Below are 17,398 nucleotides of genomic sequence, written 5' to 3' on the forward strand. Positions count from 1 at the left end.
ATTTATTGAGTTGTAAATATCATGCATGCAATCAGGAAAAGGACCTAATTAGGATTGCACAGTTCTCGAACCATGAATTCCCTTTAAATATGGGCTATTCATCCTAGGAATTCTGTAAGGAAATAGGGGATTGCAAGGCAGTGGAAATTGGCTAAGTATTATCTAATAGTGGGTTTGTGAGGTAGAGAGTTTAGCATACTTGTGTGGAATTGTTCTTGTGAGAACAAGCTTTGTATCTTCACTCATATTTCTGAATAATGGAATATAGATAAGTGGGGTTATGAGCAGTGACTTTCCCCAGGAAAACTTATTTTTTTTATGTGCCATTAATTTGTCTTCTTTTTGTTCATATTGTCTTCATCGATCTATTGGCTTCCACTGGTTGAAAGTAGAAGTAGATTCTTGTCCCGTGCTTTAATAAATTGCATGAGCTTGTGAATCTACAAGAAATTCTACAAGACCCTACATGGCTATAAGAAGTTAGTGTTTTTTTTCTCATTTCTTTGTACTGGAAAATACCTTCACCAATTGTTGAAGGTTTCAAAATTACCCCTTGCCCTACCTATAGAACAATTTTCTTATCAACTCAATTCTTTAAAACACCCACAATAATTCAACCTTTAGATTAACTAGAATATCAAATAAAATAAAAGTAAAAAAGACAAATTGGTGTACCAAACAGAAAAGGAAGAAACTCAAACTAATGTTTCCATGATTATTCAATAGAACAACAAAATAACTAGCATTTGCACTTTATGTTGCAAAGGAAACGTCGTAAGGCATAGAGTGGTAAGGCATAGAGTGGGGAAGAATAGCGACATGTGAATGGGCATTGTTGAAAGCAAGGGTGGACGATAATGTGTATTCTGAAAATGGATATTTTGTTATGGTCAACCTAATGCATTCATTAACTAGATGACAACAAAAAAGTTTCGAGCCCAGGTTGAACCAACACAAATCTTTTCTACAAGACTGAAATTGCCTAAATGATTCCTCAATTAATGGAAATAACCATTTCCCTCCTCTAATACCTAAAATACATTGTAGGAGACCGATTTTTCAAGTAACTTAATATAACTAGCAATTGCCCCAAAAAGTGCAAAGAGAGGTCGATTACAAACAAGTTTTTTTATGTATAAAGTGTTGAGAATGGAGGATCTCGGATTAGACTTTAGTTGGACTCCGTTGGTTTGGGAGATGTATCATGTGTTACCATTTGTGCATATTATGGGCATAAAGTTGGTTATGATGATGGAGATTATTTTCAACCAGTTGTGGGTTGGCAACAACTTTTGTGAATTCCTTAGGTAAGATTCGATCTTCTGGATAACGGAAATTCCAGTGTCCATTTAGTCTATACTAGAGTACAATGATTGTTGGCAAAGCTAAAGAAACTGCCATCAATGTATAGAGCCAATGTAACTCGTAGTCATCATTTTTATCCATACAAGGCTATGATTATAGGTACCAACCATTTGAGCAGGCATGGGGTGTATTTGCTAAATAGGGATCATGTTATCCTCGTGGAGTTATTGGTTGCACTTAGAAAATATAAAGTAGGATTGAGCATCGACTATCTGGCTGGATGGAATTTTTGATAAGCGCTGGCCAATTTTATCTATTGTGTAATCATTTCCCTGATTTAAAGGCTGCTCTGAGTTACTAATAGAGACGGTTCTAAAAGATAAGGCTTTGAGAACCTTACTTTAGTTGGTGGAGGCTTAGTACATTTTCTTCTGAAGCTTTGGCCTCAAACTCGAAAGCTACATGTAAAGCATTCTCCAAAGCATTTATACTAAGCAGGTCCATTTTTCTTTGGATATTTTGGTTGAGAGTCCTCTGAGAAGTGAGTCGAGGAACTTCCAATTCGTCACCATGGACTTGAAGCCATCAAAAATATTGTTTGATGCCTTTGACTAGGTACTTGCCTTACATGAATCCATTGCTTCATGATTTCCTATGTAAGAAGAGAGAACACTTACAATGCAATATATTCTCTTGTCCAATGTAAGAAGAGAGAACACTTACAATGCAATATATTCATAAAAACATACTAAGAAATGATAGTTATCAAGATAGAATATGAATTCAAATGTGGATACCGTACAATACAGAAAACAATTGGCCCACAAAACTACAGTTCATAAAATTTAGGAGTATACATATTATTAAAGCAAAAACATGCACTTCTTCAAATTTATTCAAAAAAATAGGCATGTGGATAGTCCAGACTAATTTTATCAAAAATTTTAATGATTGGATAACATAAACCCCTACAAAAATGCTCAAAGGTTCGTTGAGCCTTCTGATGCAATCCCTTCCAGAAATGTATTTCCTCATGATACACTATAAACTGTACGAAACCCAACCAAAACTAGAGTAGCAGGTCTTCTCTAAAGAACATTAGATTTATTATTGAGATTATTACAAGTTTGATTTAAAAAAGTTGATAGCCATCACACTATTTTCTTGTGCTTGGTGGGCGTATGTATTTGTTTGCGTGTGTTGTGATTCTACTTTTGATAATGAAAATGATGTAACCTATTCTAGTTGTTCTGGAAGTAAGAAGGATATGCACAGACATTAGGTACACCCTTTCAAGTTGAAAAATAAAAAATAAATAAGCACATATCAAACAGAGAATATATGACTAAATACCTAGTGGAAGCTACTTATTTAGTATGTTGGCTCGGTTGGCATGCTTCATTTGAATGTAACTTTGTTTATGAAGGTCTAAGCAGGCCTTTAAGGTGCAGGCAACAGTGTCACAACTACAAATGCAGTCTCCTCGAGACTTCACACATGAAAAAAATAGACAAACCTCTCTAGGCATCAGCAGCAGCATAGTCTTCTGAAATCTCCCATGGCTAGCTCCTAAAACGTCGTTAAACCATGCACTGAATCATTGTAAACGCTCACTGTATCTTAAAAAATTATTATTACTTGTAAAATTTGTCATTGAAAACAAAATTTTTGTGCGACAGGATAAACAAATTAGTGCAGCACGGACAATCAAGTGAGGATCCGCAGGTTGTTAAAAGGCGAGGTCGTTCGAAAATGCACCTCTTTGAACTTTCTCATTAAATAATTTTAGGTCGAGGGGACCCATGTGAAGGCTTCATAGCAACACAGATTAAGAGCATATGGATGCTGGTTATATGGATCTTTCAATTTTTGTAACATGTCAAAGGTTGTACTTGAATGGAGTGGTGTTCATTTTTTATGAAATGAAATGCAGGGAAAATGGACACCATTTTTTCCAATAGAATTAAGTTAGATTTATTTTAAATATAAATCTAACATGAGTTTAGAGGGATTTAATTTATTTAACAAATATTATTTTAATGTTTTGTGTGGTTATTTTTTTATTTTTGTTTTTGTAAAGTTTTATTTTTTATTTTATTTTGGTGGATATGAGCAAAATTTCAACTTTGATGATGGAGGGACACCCTTACACATCATACTCGATCGGTTTAATGAGACAAGTAAGAAACTTGCAAACTAATGACACTAAGTAAGTTAAAAGACAGGAGAATGGAAAAAAGGGATGCATGGAAGGTGTTGAGTATGAAATGATATAGCCACTCTATTTTAATTTATTTAGGATTATTATTCTTAATGAGGTTGGACAAGTCCCTATATGGTTACACTTCACTAGAAGGAGGATATAACCACAAAAATGAAATAATGCAACAAGTATAACTTCCAAGCATCATGATTCATTTCCAACTTCAACCCACAATCTTTACATCCCAATATACTAAATGAAAAATATTCTTATGAATAAATGACTAATGTACCTCATGAGTGTTGAGTCTCCATCATTGGATGAGTACACTTATTTCAAAAAATGACCTGAGCATATGAGAAAGATGCATCACAAGAGTTGTGTATGTGGATAATGTCAATTATTATTTCTATAATGTGAATCATGGAGGGATGATGATTATTATCTCATGATGCCCATGGCTTCTTTCAGCCTGCCCTTCACCAGGTACCACCGCGGGGACTCCCAAACGAATGGAAGAACGAAGATGCAATACATGGCCGAGGGAATCGAACCTGCGACGTACAGATATCTCCAGTTGCCGGAAAAGTAGGACAGAGCCGGCAGCACTGCTATGATGAGAGAAAAGAAGTAGAAAGTCGACATGCCAACCGGTGCTCTCTTGGACGGTCCGACGGCTTCCGTCGCCAAGACGAACGACGACAACCCCAGGCCACCATTGCTAATTCCCGTCAATAGACGGAGAATTAAATAAACCCAGAAATTCGGCGACATTGCCGTCAAGAAACCAAAAATGGCATTGCAGATGCAGACCAACTTCAGGACACCCTCATGCCCCAGTGAAGAATCTGATAGATGCCCAGATATCATTGCACCTGTATTAAAAAATAAATCAGAAACTGAAAGAAAATCTTAATGGCGATCAACCGTCAGATATAAAAGCGCACAGGGGCTGAAAATATCAATTACCGAGCAAACACTCGACAAAGAACGCAGACTGCAGAAACCCAACTTTGTATTTCTGGCCGCAGATGAGATCCCATCCGCAAACCGTCGAAACCTCGGGGCCTCCGTCCCAGTCCCATGAGGCCCGGTCCATGGAGCATATAGATCCCGTCGGGCTGCAGGATTCGAACCTTGGCTTCACGGAAAGGAAATCCTCTGGGGTTTTCCCTCCATTGCAATGCCAATGGGGTTCATAGTCGGCGAAAATCATGACCATCGTAGGAAAGGCCTCCAGTGTCCGTGCGAGGCTCGACAACAAGAAATGCTTAATCTGCCACCGCCCGAACAATAACTCAGAAGACACAGAGGCCATTGGGTTGGGAGACAAAAGGACAGTGTGAGGATGAACGACCAAACTTCCTTCAATCGTCTAACACCACAAATCTACGGTCAACAATAAGACACGGCATCGGCTGGGGCAATTCATTTCAAAGGGAAACGCCTTACGGCGTAATGAATTGAATTTTGTATCCCAAACTCGGTCAACAATAAGACACGGCATCGGCTGGGGCAATTCATTTCAAAGGGAAATGCCTTACGGCGTAATGAATTGAATTTTGTATCCCAAACTATTTTCGAAATTATATCCATATGGATTAACTGTTAATAGTTTTTGTGAAGATCTATGATAAACACTTCACTGTTTTTGTGGAGATCTATGATAAAGATCTATGATAAACACTTCACTGTTTTTGTGGAGATCTATGATAAACACTTGCACTAGTGGATCACTTTGAAGAATACCTGCAACCAGGGCAAAGCCATGTCCAAATGACTTGGTCAGCTAGCCAAATAATGCTAGAACATAAATTATAAACTAATGAATATATTCTCTATTCTGAGGAATCCTCTGCTTTTTATATTCAGATCATATAGATAATGAGATCAACATATATGAATCAGAATAAGTGATTAATAAACCAACACAAATCCACAATACAACGAAAGTCACCTTCCTGATCTTAAAATGACCTTGCATTCTGCCACCAACCAGCATTTTCTATTAATTAATTTAACAAGAGTTCTCTCTTGTTTATTTAAACTGCATGACTCCATTAGGCCTGCACAAAATTTAATTTGAATATTATTAAATTCAAGCCTGCTAATGGTGATGGAGTAGTTGATGGCCACCATTTCCAAATCTTATATTAAGTCGTAGAGATGGAAATCGTGCTATATATATATATATATATATATATATATATATATATATATAGTTAGTCACATTAGCAATTATAATTCAATGGTGCTAGCTTGGGCATTGATTTTGAGAATATCATCATTCAAATTCAAAATTCAAGTAAGCAACCTGCCTACTCTTTTCGAATCAAAAAGCGAAGTTATTGGTTTTTTCTCATTTCAAGGATAATCTGTGTGTTATGAACTCACAAAGAGTTTATTATAGATAATAGAATTTTTCGTCCAATTTCTGTGTTGCAGGGTTTTTTTCTTTTCTTTTCTTAGTGATGTTCCCTACAATTGGAAGTTATATTGAGTGGTAGAGTCATCGTAACTGCTATGTATTAATCATGGATAGGGATCATTATGAATAATATGTACATGTGCATGGGAAATGATAAGCTCTTGCTGCTTATTAATGATGAAGGGAAAGCGTGAACTTTCACAGGAAGTCCTCAATTTTTGGAATATTTGATGGCGTCTAAGCTGGCGGTAGAGGATAACTTTGACTTTCTCCATCCATGGGACTGAAATTCTATCTTCGCACAGATTTTCCTAAAGCTAGAATCTCATCAGAAAGCCTTTTCAACCTTAAATTTCCGATAAAACTTTAATGCTTTTAAACTGTTTAGGTGTGCGTATTATATGACTTGGAATTCTGAAACTGAGTCTAACTTGAGAGATTTTGAACCAGAACTCCTTGATGTGTCAGTCTTAATTATTCAAAATCATTGAAATTGGTACATCCAGGAATTTTACGAAGTAAAGATGGAATTGTACCACTAAGTAAGATAAAACAATGGATTTCTGCGATGAATTAATAGATCAAAACATCATAATGAGAGTCCATGAACTCATGGGTATCTTAACGTAGATAAAACTGAGTGAATGAGGAAACTTGCAGGCATAAAGTAGAAACCTGAGCTTAGAGAAGCCAAAAAGCACAGTAGATTTTGGAATGGAAATAAGCTTTCCTATTTTGGGTATTCTAAGATATCTGTTTTTGTATTTGAAAAATCAGGTGACGTGGCAAATTTATCTCGACACCGGACTTGTGACTGAATTCTGATAATGTTGGTCTGTGATGAGCAATTGAAAGGCTACAGTCCTTAATGTGAATAACCTATGCAAAATTATCTTTAACTGCTTCAATATAAATGAGTTCCATGGCCTTACAAGAAGGAAAAGTGTCTGATACCAACTTGACAACTTCTGATAAAAACAACATACATGATACAGTACAGAAGTTCAAAAAGAGAATTTGTTGGTGGAAGTACTCTGGTAGAGGATCTCGATGCTGAAGGTGCACTCAAATATCATAGAAGGAAAAGCAACCGAAAAAATCCCAAGTACTTTCAGAAAAGAAAACTTGTTGCTGGAAAGAGCAAATCTACATCTTCAAGATCATTCAAAATATACCAGGGATTTACCGATGAAAACCATCCTGCAGCTCTGAATTCCTTCCATGAGTTTACACTGCCTCTAGATGAAGATGATTTTTCATTGATTAGTTCTCCCGCTAATACTTGCAAAGAAGAAAGCTTCGAACTTGTTTTAGATGACAATGGGGCTTATACTATAGACCCTTACATTGGGCCTTACGGTCATAAAACTTTAAGGGAGGAAAATCTGCAAAACAACATCGATATACAAAGAAATGTTGAAGAGTTTGGGGGTTGTCAAAAAATTTCAAGAAATGGATGCAGACTTCCTTGGTCCTGGTCTGGAAGGCGAAATGGTAGAGGTAAAAAATTGAAGGGCATCAGAGGGAAGAGGTTTTCATGTGGTGTGCTGGTTGCCATTAGGAGAAAATCACTCTCTGATTCTGCTAGTACTCTGCACTATCAAGAACCTATTCAATTTGAATATGTTACAGATTTTTCTTCCTCGGATTGCTCCTATTCAAAGGATGAAACCCCATTGGTCAGATCCCCCCCCACACGAATGTTTTAACCTTGGACTCGCCTCTGGACGATTATGGTGATTCTCCCCATGTAAACAACCGACGTTTCAGTGAGCTAGATCTCCATCCTCTCATCAAAACTCATCACAGGACCAGAAAGTCATGGATTAGTGAATATGAGACAGAGGAGGAATCCTTACAGATGAGGACTAACGAAAACATGTTAGTGAATAGAAGCTTGAGTCAAAAGTACAGTCCCAAGTCTTTCGAGGAACTGGTTGGGCAGAGCATTATTGCTCAAGCTCTTTCCAGTGCAATTAACAAAGATAAGATTGCACCCTTTTATCTTTTTCATGGGCCCAGAGGTACAGGGAAGACATCTGCTGCAAGAATATTTGGTTTTTCTTTGCATTGCATGGCTGATTGCAATGCAAAGCCCTGTGGAAATTGCAATGGGGAAAGAATAAGAATAAAGAATAAGAAAGCTTTCGCCAACAGAGAACGAGAATGCCGAGGAGCCATGAAATGAGTGACCACAAAGTAGAGCGATCAAGTGAAGAACTGGTGTGAATATTCGGCTGACTGTGTACCATGGCTTTTCTGTCACCTTATAATTACGGCGTAATTATAATAATTTTTAATTTTCATTTATTCAAATATAAAAACATGATTCTAATTAATTTGTTTATCACCAGATCATTTTTTTCAGCGAAAAACCTATACTTTTTGTTATTCAAAAAGATGAAAGAAAATAAAGAACTGAACTTAAGGAGACTCTGATTTTCCAGACTCACAGTGTGGCTGTTAATATAAGCAGGGAATCAGCTTTAAGCTGCCTGGAAAATTCAGATTCTCTGTTTTAATTGCTGGAGAAAGACAGTCCAAAAAAACACAGGAAACATAATCCTTATAGCGATTACAAAATGTCTGTAAACTGTAATAGGACAAACAAAAAAGGCAGTGAAATGACAGTGGACATCATAAACACATAGATATTTTTCCTTTGACTGTTTAAAACTGGAAAGATATCAGAAGAAATGTCTGTAAATTGTAAGAGGACAAACCCAAAAAAAAAACAGTGGACATCATAAACACATATAGATATTTTTCCTTTGACTGTTTAAAACTGGAAAGGTATTATTAGAAATACTGCTTGCATAGCTGTTTGAGTTCTGTAAATCACCATAGCATTTGAAAGTAGCATACAGGGAGATTCTGTTCTTGGGTAGTGAGGCCTCTATATTCCCCTGATTTCTCATGGGCCAACAATGTTCTGTCCTGACCTGATGTTTCAACCCAGATTATTAATGAATCCACATTCTTATTATCACTGTTAAATCTGTATTCATAATTTACAGTGAATTGAAAGGCATCCATATAGATTGTTGAAGTTCTATCCCTACAGTGAATTGAAGGGAATCTACATTGTTAAATCTGTATTCATAATTTACAGTGAATTGAAAGGCATCCATATAGATTGCTGAAGCTCTATCCCTACAGTGAATTGAAGGGAATCTACATTGTTAAATCTGTATTCATAATTTACAGTGAATTGAAAGGCATCCACATTATTGTTGAAGCTCTATCCCTACAGTGAATTGAATGGCATCTATACTATTGTTGAACTTCTATACCTACTGTACAAGGGATTTCAGGGTGACTGTGTAATTGAAATGCAACTTTTTATTTCTTGAATATGAGAAATCAATAGAATCATGATTTACATGTCTCTCTGTTATTTTTGAATATGAGAAATTAATAGATTATGATTTACAATACTTCATAATATGGTGATGGCCAATTAAACTCCCTGAATTCTAGGTAGTTCAATCAGATATTTTATAATATGGTGATCACCAATTAAATTACTTGGCGACCTAGGTGAGATGGTGAGATGTTTCATAGTATAATGATTACCAATTGAACTGCCCTGCAGCCTGGGAAGTTCAATCAGATGTTTCATAATATGGTGATCGCCCATTGAACTGCCCTGCGCCCTGGGCAGTTCAATCAGATGTTGCAGTGACTGGAAATCCAATACCATGGCGCGTGGTGGGAAACGCAATGAACAGCATGCTGGAAATGGCCCCAATCCCCACAGGCAACGCGTCCAGCATCTCCTTGGTTTCCCCCTGAGCCGCCGGGTAGAAACAGTTCACCACATTTTGGTCCGAGAGAGCAATGGCGCTGAACACCATGACTGACATAAATGCATGCGCAAAATCCACAAATCGAAGCCTGTACTTGCCCTGCTCAAGGGCCTGATTCCCCGAGCCCACATAATCGAAAGTCCACAGCCCTCGCGGGGTGGCGATGCCGTAATAAATATTCCCGTCGGGTGCCCGAAAACTGTCTGTGAAGGAGACGAGGAAGCAAGAAATTCCGCACAGGAACACAAGAATTTGGGTCATCACACGGGCCGCTGTGTCGCAGTGGCCATTGTTGGAGAACAGGGGACTCAGAACCTGGAAGGCCAGAACGGTCCCAGTGGGGAGGAGATTTGCCAAATGGGCCGTGCTTGCAAATGTTTGGTTCACAATCCTCTGGATCAGAGTGTTCCTGCACTGATCCTCATTGATTATCTCATCCATCCACAGACGATTGGCCTCTCTACTTGGTTTCTAAAAAGGCCGATGATCTAATGGTTGGAGTTTATTCCATCGTCTAACAATCGATCTAAGGGCCCATAACGAGACACCGCGACACGGAGGGGAGTTCCTCTCAGAGGAAACGCCTTACGGCGTAATGAAAACAACAATTATTTCTTACTTCGCACACGTGGAGGAAAAAAAAATAATAACGATGATAAAAATAATACAGATGCTGCCTACCACACCTACAATGTTGTTTATATTTAACAATATATTATTTACTTTTATATAGAAAATAAAATTAACATAAAATTTAACATTTTTCTTCACCTTTTCCGTTTAGTCAAAATTTTCAAGGAATAAAAATGGGAATTTCCGCTTTCTTCAAGAGACGGTAGAGTTGATGGAACTGGAAAAACCAAAAAACAATCAACTAAACTTAATAGTTAGGTTAATAGTTACGTTAAAGTGAATCTTGCAATATTTACCCGCTCTGAAATTGCAATGTTTGTACTTTTTATCAATTTTTTTATTTCTTAATTAATTAGAAATTGATTAAATTAACGTTTTGAAATTAGATATATATTTTGTAATATATATGGTTTAATATTTATATTATTATTATAAATATAAATATTATTATATTATTATTTATATAAATATATTTTAAAATTTTAATAAAATTATTATAAATTTATTTTAATTTAGGAGTTAATAATTGTTGAGATAGATTAAATCTTTCAATAGGACAATATTTCCATCAAATTGTGATGGGTGCAATAAATTATTTAATATAAATATGTACATAAAATTTATTTGTTTTTTTATATGTTTTGAAATTCTTAAAATTTATTATAATTTAGTAGTTAATTGAAAGTGAGGATAATAAATATTTTCTATTATAAAAGAATTAAGTCTTTGGTAGTTGATAAATGACAAACTTTATGGGTTATTACCTCATATATATATATTAATTTACATAAAAAATATATTGATTCACTTCCATGCATATATATAAAATATGAAGTGTAGCTGAATTTAAATTAATTCTCTATATAAAATTTAGATTAAATAAAAAATTTACTTGAAATAAAAACTTAGATTAAATATTTTAATTAAATTGTTAATTTTAGAATTATTAAAGTATTAATAATTTATTACCAATGTTCATGTTTAATGCTAAAGTGATATGTGGAATATATCATATAACACCATAATATCAATGTGATGTGTAATTTCCATGCTTATAAATCAAATTATAAAAAAATAAAATAAAACCTTAGGGTAAGAAAAGAATACAAGCAGAAAGAGATCTGTGTAGTTCAAAAGAAGCTGAAGATAGATGACCAATTTAGTGCTTATAAGAGGAATTAGTGTACAAGAGAATATCAAGTAATATATAATAAGTTTGACTTGGCTAGAAAATCAAAGTTATGTATAACCTTATTTAAAACATACTTAATAAAGGGAAATGTTCCTCATTGCAACTTGATCTCAACATCCTATGGCCTCTCAATTTTCCCCTTAGTAATACATGTCACATTTCACACCATATAATTGTTGAGAGCAGTGTTGTTGTTGAACAACTTTAGATTACATAAGATGAACCTACATGAAGAGCATATTCATCCCTTCTCTTAAAAGAGGCTTCATATATGAAAAATATAAGTAAATTGTAAATAATACAACTTGAGTGTTTGTGTAAGTAAATCTAAGCAAAAATTAACATCTTGTGAACTTTAAAGATTCCTTAAATTGCCACATTTTCTATATCACAAAATGCAACCCATTGTCAACAATCATTGAAAATTCAAAATCTAAAAAAAATTCTCATCAAATTCTTAACCCACTAGCTTAAATATTAGAATTATACACCATACTTAAGCTTCTTAGTAGTCTCTTGAAATGTGGAACTTTCTCGACGGAGCGGAACAACGAAGGAAAACATCAAGGGTTTCAGCGAGTTGCAGACAATGTTCCTCACGGAGGGTCACAAAGGAGGGAGTGCCACTCCCTCCTACAAGGAGGCCGTTGCTAGTAGAGGTAAGATTTAACTTCTAGAAAATGTTAGAGGTACTTCGAAGGAAGGGAAAATAAATATGGAAGAGGAGACAGTAGGAGCCAATACTAAGGAAAACAATGGCACAAAGGACAAGGAGGTAGAAGACAAAAAACAGGGAACTAAAGACAAGAAACAAAAGGGATCCTGCAAACCCAAAGCTGAGATCACACCAAGAGTTATTTTAAACGATCTTGCTCTGCAAGCGCACAGGGATCACATGTGGACATATGCTATTATCTGTAAATTCATGGGGCTATGGCCCACTGAAAAAGCTTTACAGACATGGATCAAATATCACTGGAAACCTAAAGGGAGCATTGACCTTCATCTTGGGTCAAAGGGATTCTTCACTGTGGTGTTCACAAACATTGAAGACAAGGACAGAGTATTTGAAGGAGGACCCTACTTCTATGCAGCAGCTGGACTCTACATGAGGCCATGGATGATGAATTTTGTCCCGAAATGTAAGACTTTTACTTTAGTACCGGTCTGGGTAAGACTCTATTCTTTACCTCTTGATTACTGGTAAAATGAATCGTTAACAGCCATAGGAAATAAATTAGGTCATTTTGTCAAAGCTTCTGAAGCCACAAGAAGAGGGAAATACACTTCCTTTGCTAGATATGTGTGGAAATCGATCTATTAGGAGCTCTGCCAGATGAAGTGATCTTGGAAGTTTTTTATGAAGAATTGGTGCAAACAGTAGACTATGAGCATATTCCATTCAAATGTCGTAGTTGTCATGAACATGGGCTTCTATTTAGATAGTGTCCACTCGATAAAGTGGTAAATAACAGCAAGGCTAACACAGCGAAGGAAACGGATAGCTTCCAGAAATTGGTAAATCGAGAAAAAGGTGACAAAAGAGGACCAAAGAAACATCAAGATGAAGGGTTAAAGGTCAGTCAAACTAAGTTCCAAGTTCTTGAGGAACACGAAGAAATTACAAAGGCAGATCAAGCAATCGAAGGAAATCCTAGGGAAAAGAAAAAAGAAGAAGAACGTGAACAAACTCAGGAAACTGATTATCAAAAAGAAACCATGATGAGTGAAACAGAACTTGAGATGGATCAGGAAATGACCCAGAGTGAAATGGACCTAGAGGACCATGAGCTACAAGAGATTCTTGATAAAGAAAACCTAGATCTGAAAGTGTTCTTGATTCATGGAACTACGAGAGGAGTGGATTCGGTACCTCAAGAAGAGCTCAATAGAATACAATAGTTGTTTTTTGGAGAATGTAGGCTAATGCGTTGGAGAAAGGAAAAAATACAGATAAGCAAGATAACAGAGGGGTGAAGATGATGAAAACAACTCTGAGACTAGTAACAAGAAACCCAGGTAAGAAAAGAGGCACGAAAAAGCAGAATGAACTTTGATGGAGTGTGGCAAGCTAATGATAGGTTCAGGTAAGGTGGGAGATCTAGCTAGCTACTCCTTTAAAAATCTTTAATTATGAAGTTTACGTCTTGGAATATTAGAGGTCTAGAGAGTAAGAGAAAGTAGAGAATGCTTAGTAATAGGATGAAACAAGAAATGCCGGACATAATCCTTATCCAAGAAACGAAATGTTCTATTCAAAAATTAAGACAAATCCATAGCAAATGGCTCAGTAGATTTGAGTTTTTAGAAGTTAAAGCAAAGGATACAACAAGGGGAATTCTCACTCTTTGGAACCCTAAAAAAATTAGCATAATAGATGCTGAGGCAACCAGGAACTATCTATCAGTAGTTATTCAACTTGTAGGAGACAAGTACACCTATCTAGTCACAAATGTATATGGCCCTCAAAGAATAGACGACAAACTCAGGTTTCTAGATTCAACTAGCGGAAGTTCTCCCTTTTGGAAGCTCATATCACTGGCCGGTTCAACTGGAGATCAAACGTATGGGTACTCTCAGAAACAGACCTTTCAGATTTGAAAATATCTGGCTCTCCCACTCATATTTCATCAACAGTATTAAAAATGGTGGTCAGAAGATTTACAAATTTAGGGAACAAGAGTGTTTCTTCTTCATAAAAGACTAAAGCATATCAAACTCAGACTAAAGGATTGGAATAGAAATGATTTTGGCAATATTTTTGTGGAAAAAAATCTGTTGAAAATGAAATGAAGGTTCTCAACCAAGCTCTGATCAAGGATGGATTTGATAGAGTTAAAAGTAGCCAAGTGGAAAAATATCATCAAGAATGGGATAATTTGTGTAAGCAAGAGGAAATTTTTTGGAGAAAAAAGTCTCGGGTTCAATGGCTAAAAGAAGGGGAGCGTAACACGAAATTTTTTCACAGGTCCACCATGGCGAATAAAACGCACAAAAAAATATCTTCAATTAAGAACAAAGACTGTAATCTTCTCACCTCCCATGAGAATTTTGAAGCTGTGTTAGTTTAGCACTTCCGAAGAACTACTCAAGAAAATAATCAAACAAAGATCAGTCCATCAGTGATATAACTAGCAACATACCAAAGTTGGTATCCAGAGAGGACAACTTCAATCTAAATAGGCCAGTTTCTAAAGAGGAGGTAGATGATTTCCTCAAAGAAATGCAGAATGGAAAAGCACCAGACCTAGAGGGTTTCAATGTGGATTTTTTTAAAGCATGATGGAATATTGTTAAACAGGATATTTTGAATGTAGTGGAGGATTCCAGGTTGAACAGAACTATTTTGAAAGGGCCCAATACCTCCTTTATCTCCCTTATCCCTAAGCAGGACATTGCTCAAACACCGGATAAGTTTAGGCCCATAAATCTATGCAATGTGGTTTACAAGATAATATCCAAAGTAGTAGCTAATAGACTTAAACATCTACTTCCTACCCTAGTTTCAGGGGAATAATCTGGTTATATGGAAGGCAGACAAATTTTAGACAACATCATTCAAGCCCAAGAGGTGGTTCACTCGTTAAACAGCAAAAGGCAGGCTGGAATGATCATGCAATTAGATATAGCCAAAGCTTATGTTAAGGTAAACTGGACCTATATGAAGAGGGTACTTATTTCTTTTGGTTTTGATCATAATTGGGTCAGACGGGTTATGGCCTTAATAACTTCCTCCAGCTTTTCAATTTTGGTGAATAGCTCTCCCTCTGAGATTTTTAGTCCTTTGAAAGGCCTCAGATAGGGAGACCCACTCTCTCCATTTCTTTTCATTCTCATGATGGAAAGACTTGGTAGGTCCATCAAGCATGCTAAAGTAACAGGTAATATTAATGGCCTTCAACTAACTGAGAATGGGCAGGCTCTAACTCATCAACAATTTGTAGATGATACAATGCTACAGGGAGTCCCCACAGTCAAAGAAGCTACAACATATAAACAAATACTGAATGTCTTTGCCATGGCCACAGGTATGGAAGTTAATCTCTCCAAATCAGAAATATTTTTGTTTAATACCAATATTGCGATCCAAAGAAATATTTCCAGAATTCTTGGCTTTCAAAGGGATTCCCTTCCCTCAAAATATTTGGGAGTTCCTCTAACTGCTAAACCAATGCTCAAAATCATTTGGGAACCCTTGATCAATAAGTTGCAGGATAAAGTCAGTAAATGGACCTTCAGATCTTTAAATCTTGCAAGCAAGTTGGTTCTTACAAAAGTTGTTCTGCAAGCCATCCCTATTTTTATGTTATCTGCCCTCCCAGCTCCAAAAGGATTCCTTTAGCAATTCAGAAATATAAAAAGAAACTTCCTTTGGGGTAAGAAGGAGACGAGGAAGAAATGGGCCTTAGTGTCTTGGGAAAAAATTTGCAGACACAAAAACCATGGAGGGCTTGGCTTGGATGATCAGGAAATACTCAGCAAGGTTTTAGGGGCCAAACTATGGTGGCACTGGGTTCAGAATCCAGAGACTCAATGGGCAAATATCTGGAAAGAAAGATATGCAAGATCCTGGCAAACTAGCGATCTCATAATAATGTCAGGTAATATTAAGGGCTCATACATCTAGAGCTTGGGAAAATAGAAGATTAGTTCAAGAAAATGGTTTCTATCAAATCAGAGAAGGGGTTCTAGCTCTTTTTTGGGAAGATAAGTGGCAAAAAATAACCAATTCTGTTAAAGGAAAACTTCCTCAACCTTAAACATGAGACAGATTCCCAAGGATTAATTAAAGTAAAGGACTTCTGGGATAACACTTAGCAGACAAACAAATAGAGAATCTGGAGAAACATTGATTGCAGAAATAACAACCCCTTGAAAACAAAAGCAGAGGAGCTAATGAAAATGGTGGAACAAAGGATGATCTTTGTTTTAGGGGGGCAAGACCAACTAAGATGGGGCAATAACAAAGAGAGCACCCTTATTCTTAAAGAAGCAAAGGCATTCTCCTTGAGCTGGATCCCCAGGTTCCAGACAAAATCTAGCAAAAACTTTGGAGGCACCAAGGGTGGATTAAAATCAAACTCTTCATGTGGTTGTATACCACAGGAAAATCTTGACTTGGGACAACATCAGGAAGAGTGGTGTTTCGAGGCCGTCTAGATGCCTACTCTGTGGGGCGTAAGAAGAAACAAACTCAACAACTACATTTTCACCTCCTGGTTATGGGACATATTTGCCAAAATCTTTCAACAATCTGACAGGGACAGAGGAATCATCATTAATACCCTCAATAGTTGGAGAGGAAATTTTTCAGACTATGAAATTCTTAACTCAACCTGGGCCTTGACACCAAGCTTCATTATATGGAATGTTCGGAATGAGAGGAACACAAGAATATTTAAGGAGGAAAAAAATCCCCCATATCGCCTGTTTGAGACAATCCTGAAACAACTTAAGGAGACAGTGGGTACCACTGTTTGCAACCACCCTAAAAATCCTCCCTCAGATATGGATTGGAAAATTCTCAGGCAGCTGGGGCTGCAGGGGCTCACTCCTCAAGGTCTTGATAGGAAGGTTACAACAAGGGACACGAAGAAGGATTTCTGGCATCCTCCCCCAGAAGGATATCTAAAATACAACATTGATGTAGCGTCAAAAGGAAACCCGGGAACTGTTGGGTATGGAGGAGTCCTTACGGATGCTAAGGGAAGTATTATCTTCATCTTCCATTATCACCTAGGAACAACTACCAATAACATGGCTGAACTAATGGCTTTGGAGAAATGCCTGGATTTTCTAAGTCAGGATAACTGCGGCAATGTGATAGT

At 36.7% G+C, this 17,398-nt stretch overlaps 1 protein-coding gene and 1 pseudogene across 1 annotated transcript; both read right to left on the reverse strand.

The window, feature by feature from the left end:
- Positions 1–3,949: 3,949 nt before the first annotated feature.
- Positions 3,950–4,826, reverse strand: LOC149164917 (organic cation/carnitine transporter 4 pseudogene; annotated as a pseudogene).
- Positions 4,827–9,366: 4,540 nt separating this feature from the next.
- Positions 9,367–10,186, reverse strand: LOC149164918 (protein DMP4-like). The gene has a single exon (XM_089429646.1). It carries the CDS (start codon positions 10,184–10,186, stop codon positions 9,602–9,604), a length of 585 nt encoding a protein of 194 aa, XP_089285772.1. The 3' UTR covers positions 9,367–9,601.
- Positions 10,187–17,398: the final 7,212 nt, after the last annotated feature.

The sequence above is a fragment of the Pinus tabuliformis genome, chromosome 5_1 (genome assembly GCF_031772625.1).
Source record: "Pinus tabuliformis cultivar Carrire ecotype Pingquan chromosome 5_1, CPIR1, whole genome shotgun sequence".
NCBI lineage: Eukaryota > Viridiplantae > Streptophyta > Pinopsida > Pinales > Pinaceae > Pinus > Pinus tabuliformis.

What these genes read in the sequence shown, in the direction of transcription:
- LOC149164918 (XM_089429646.1), bottom strand. Translation starts at nt 10,186, where the DNA reads ATGGATGAGATAATCAATGAGGATCAGTGCAGGAACACTCTGATCCAG.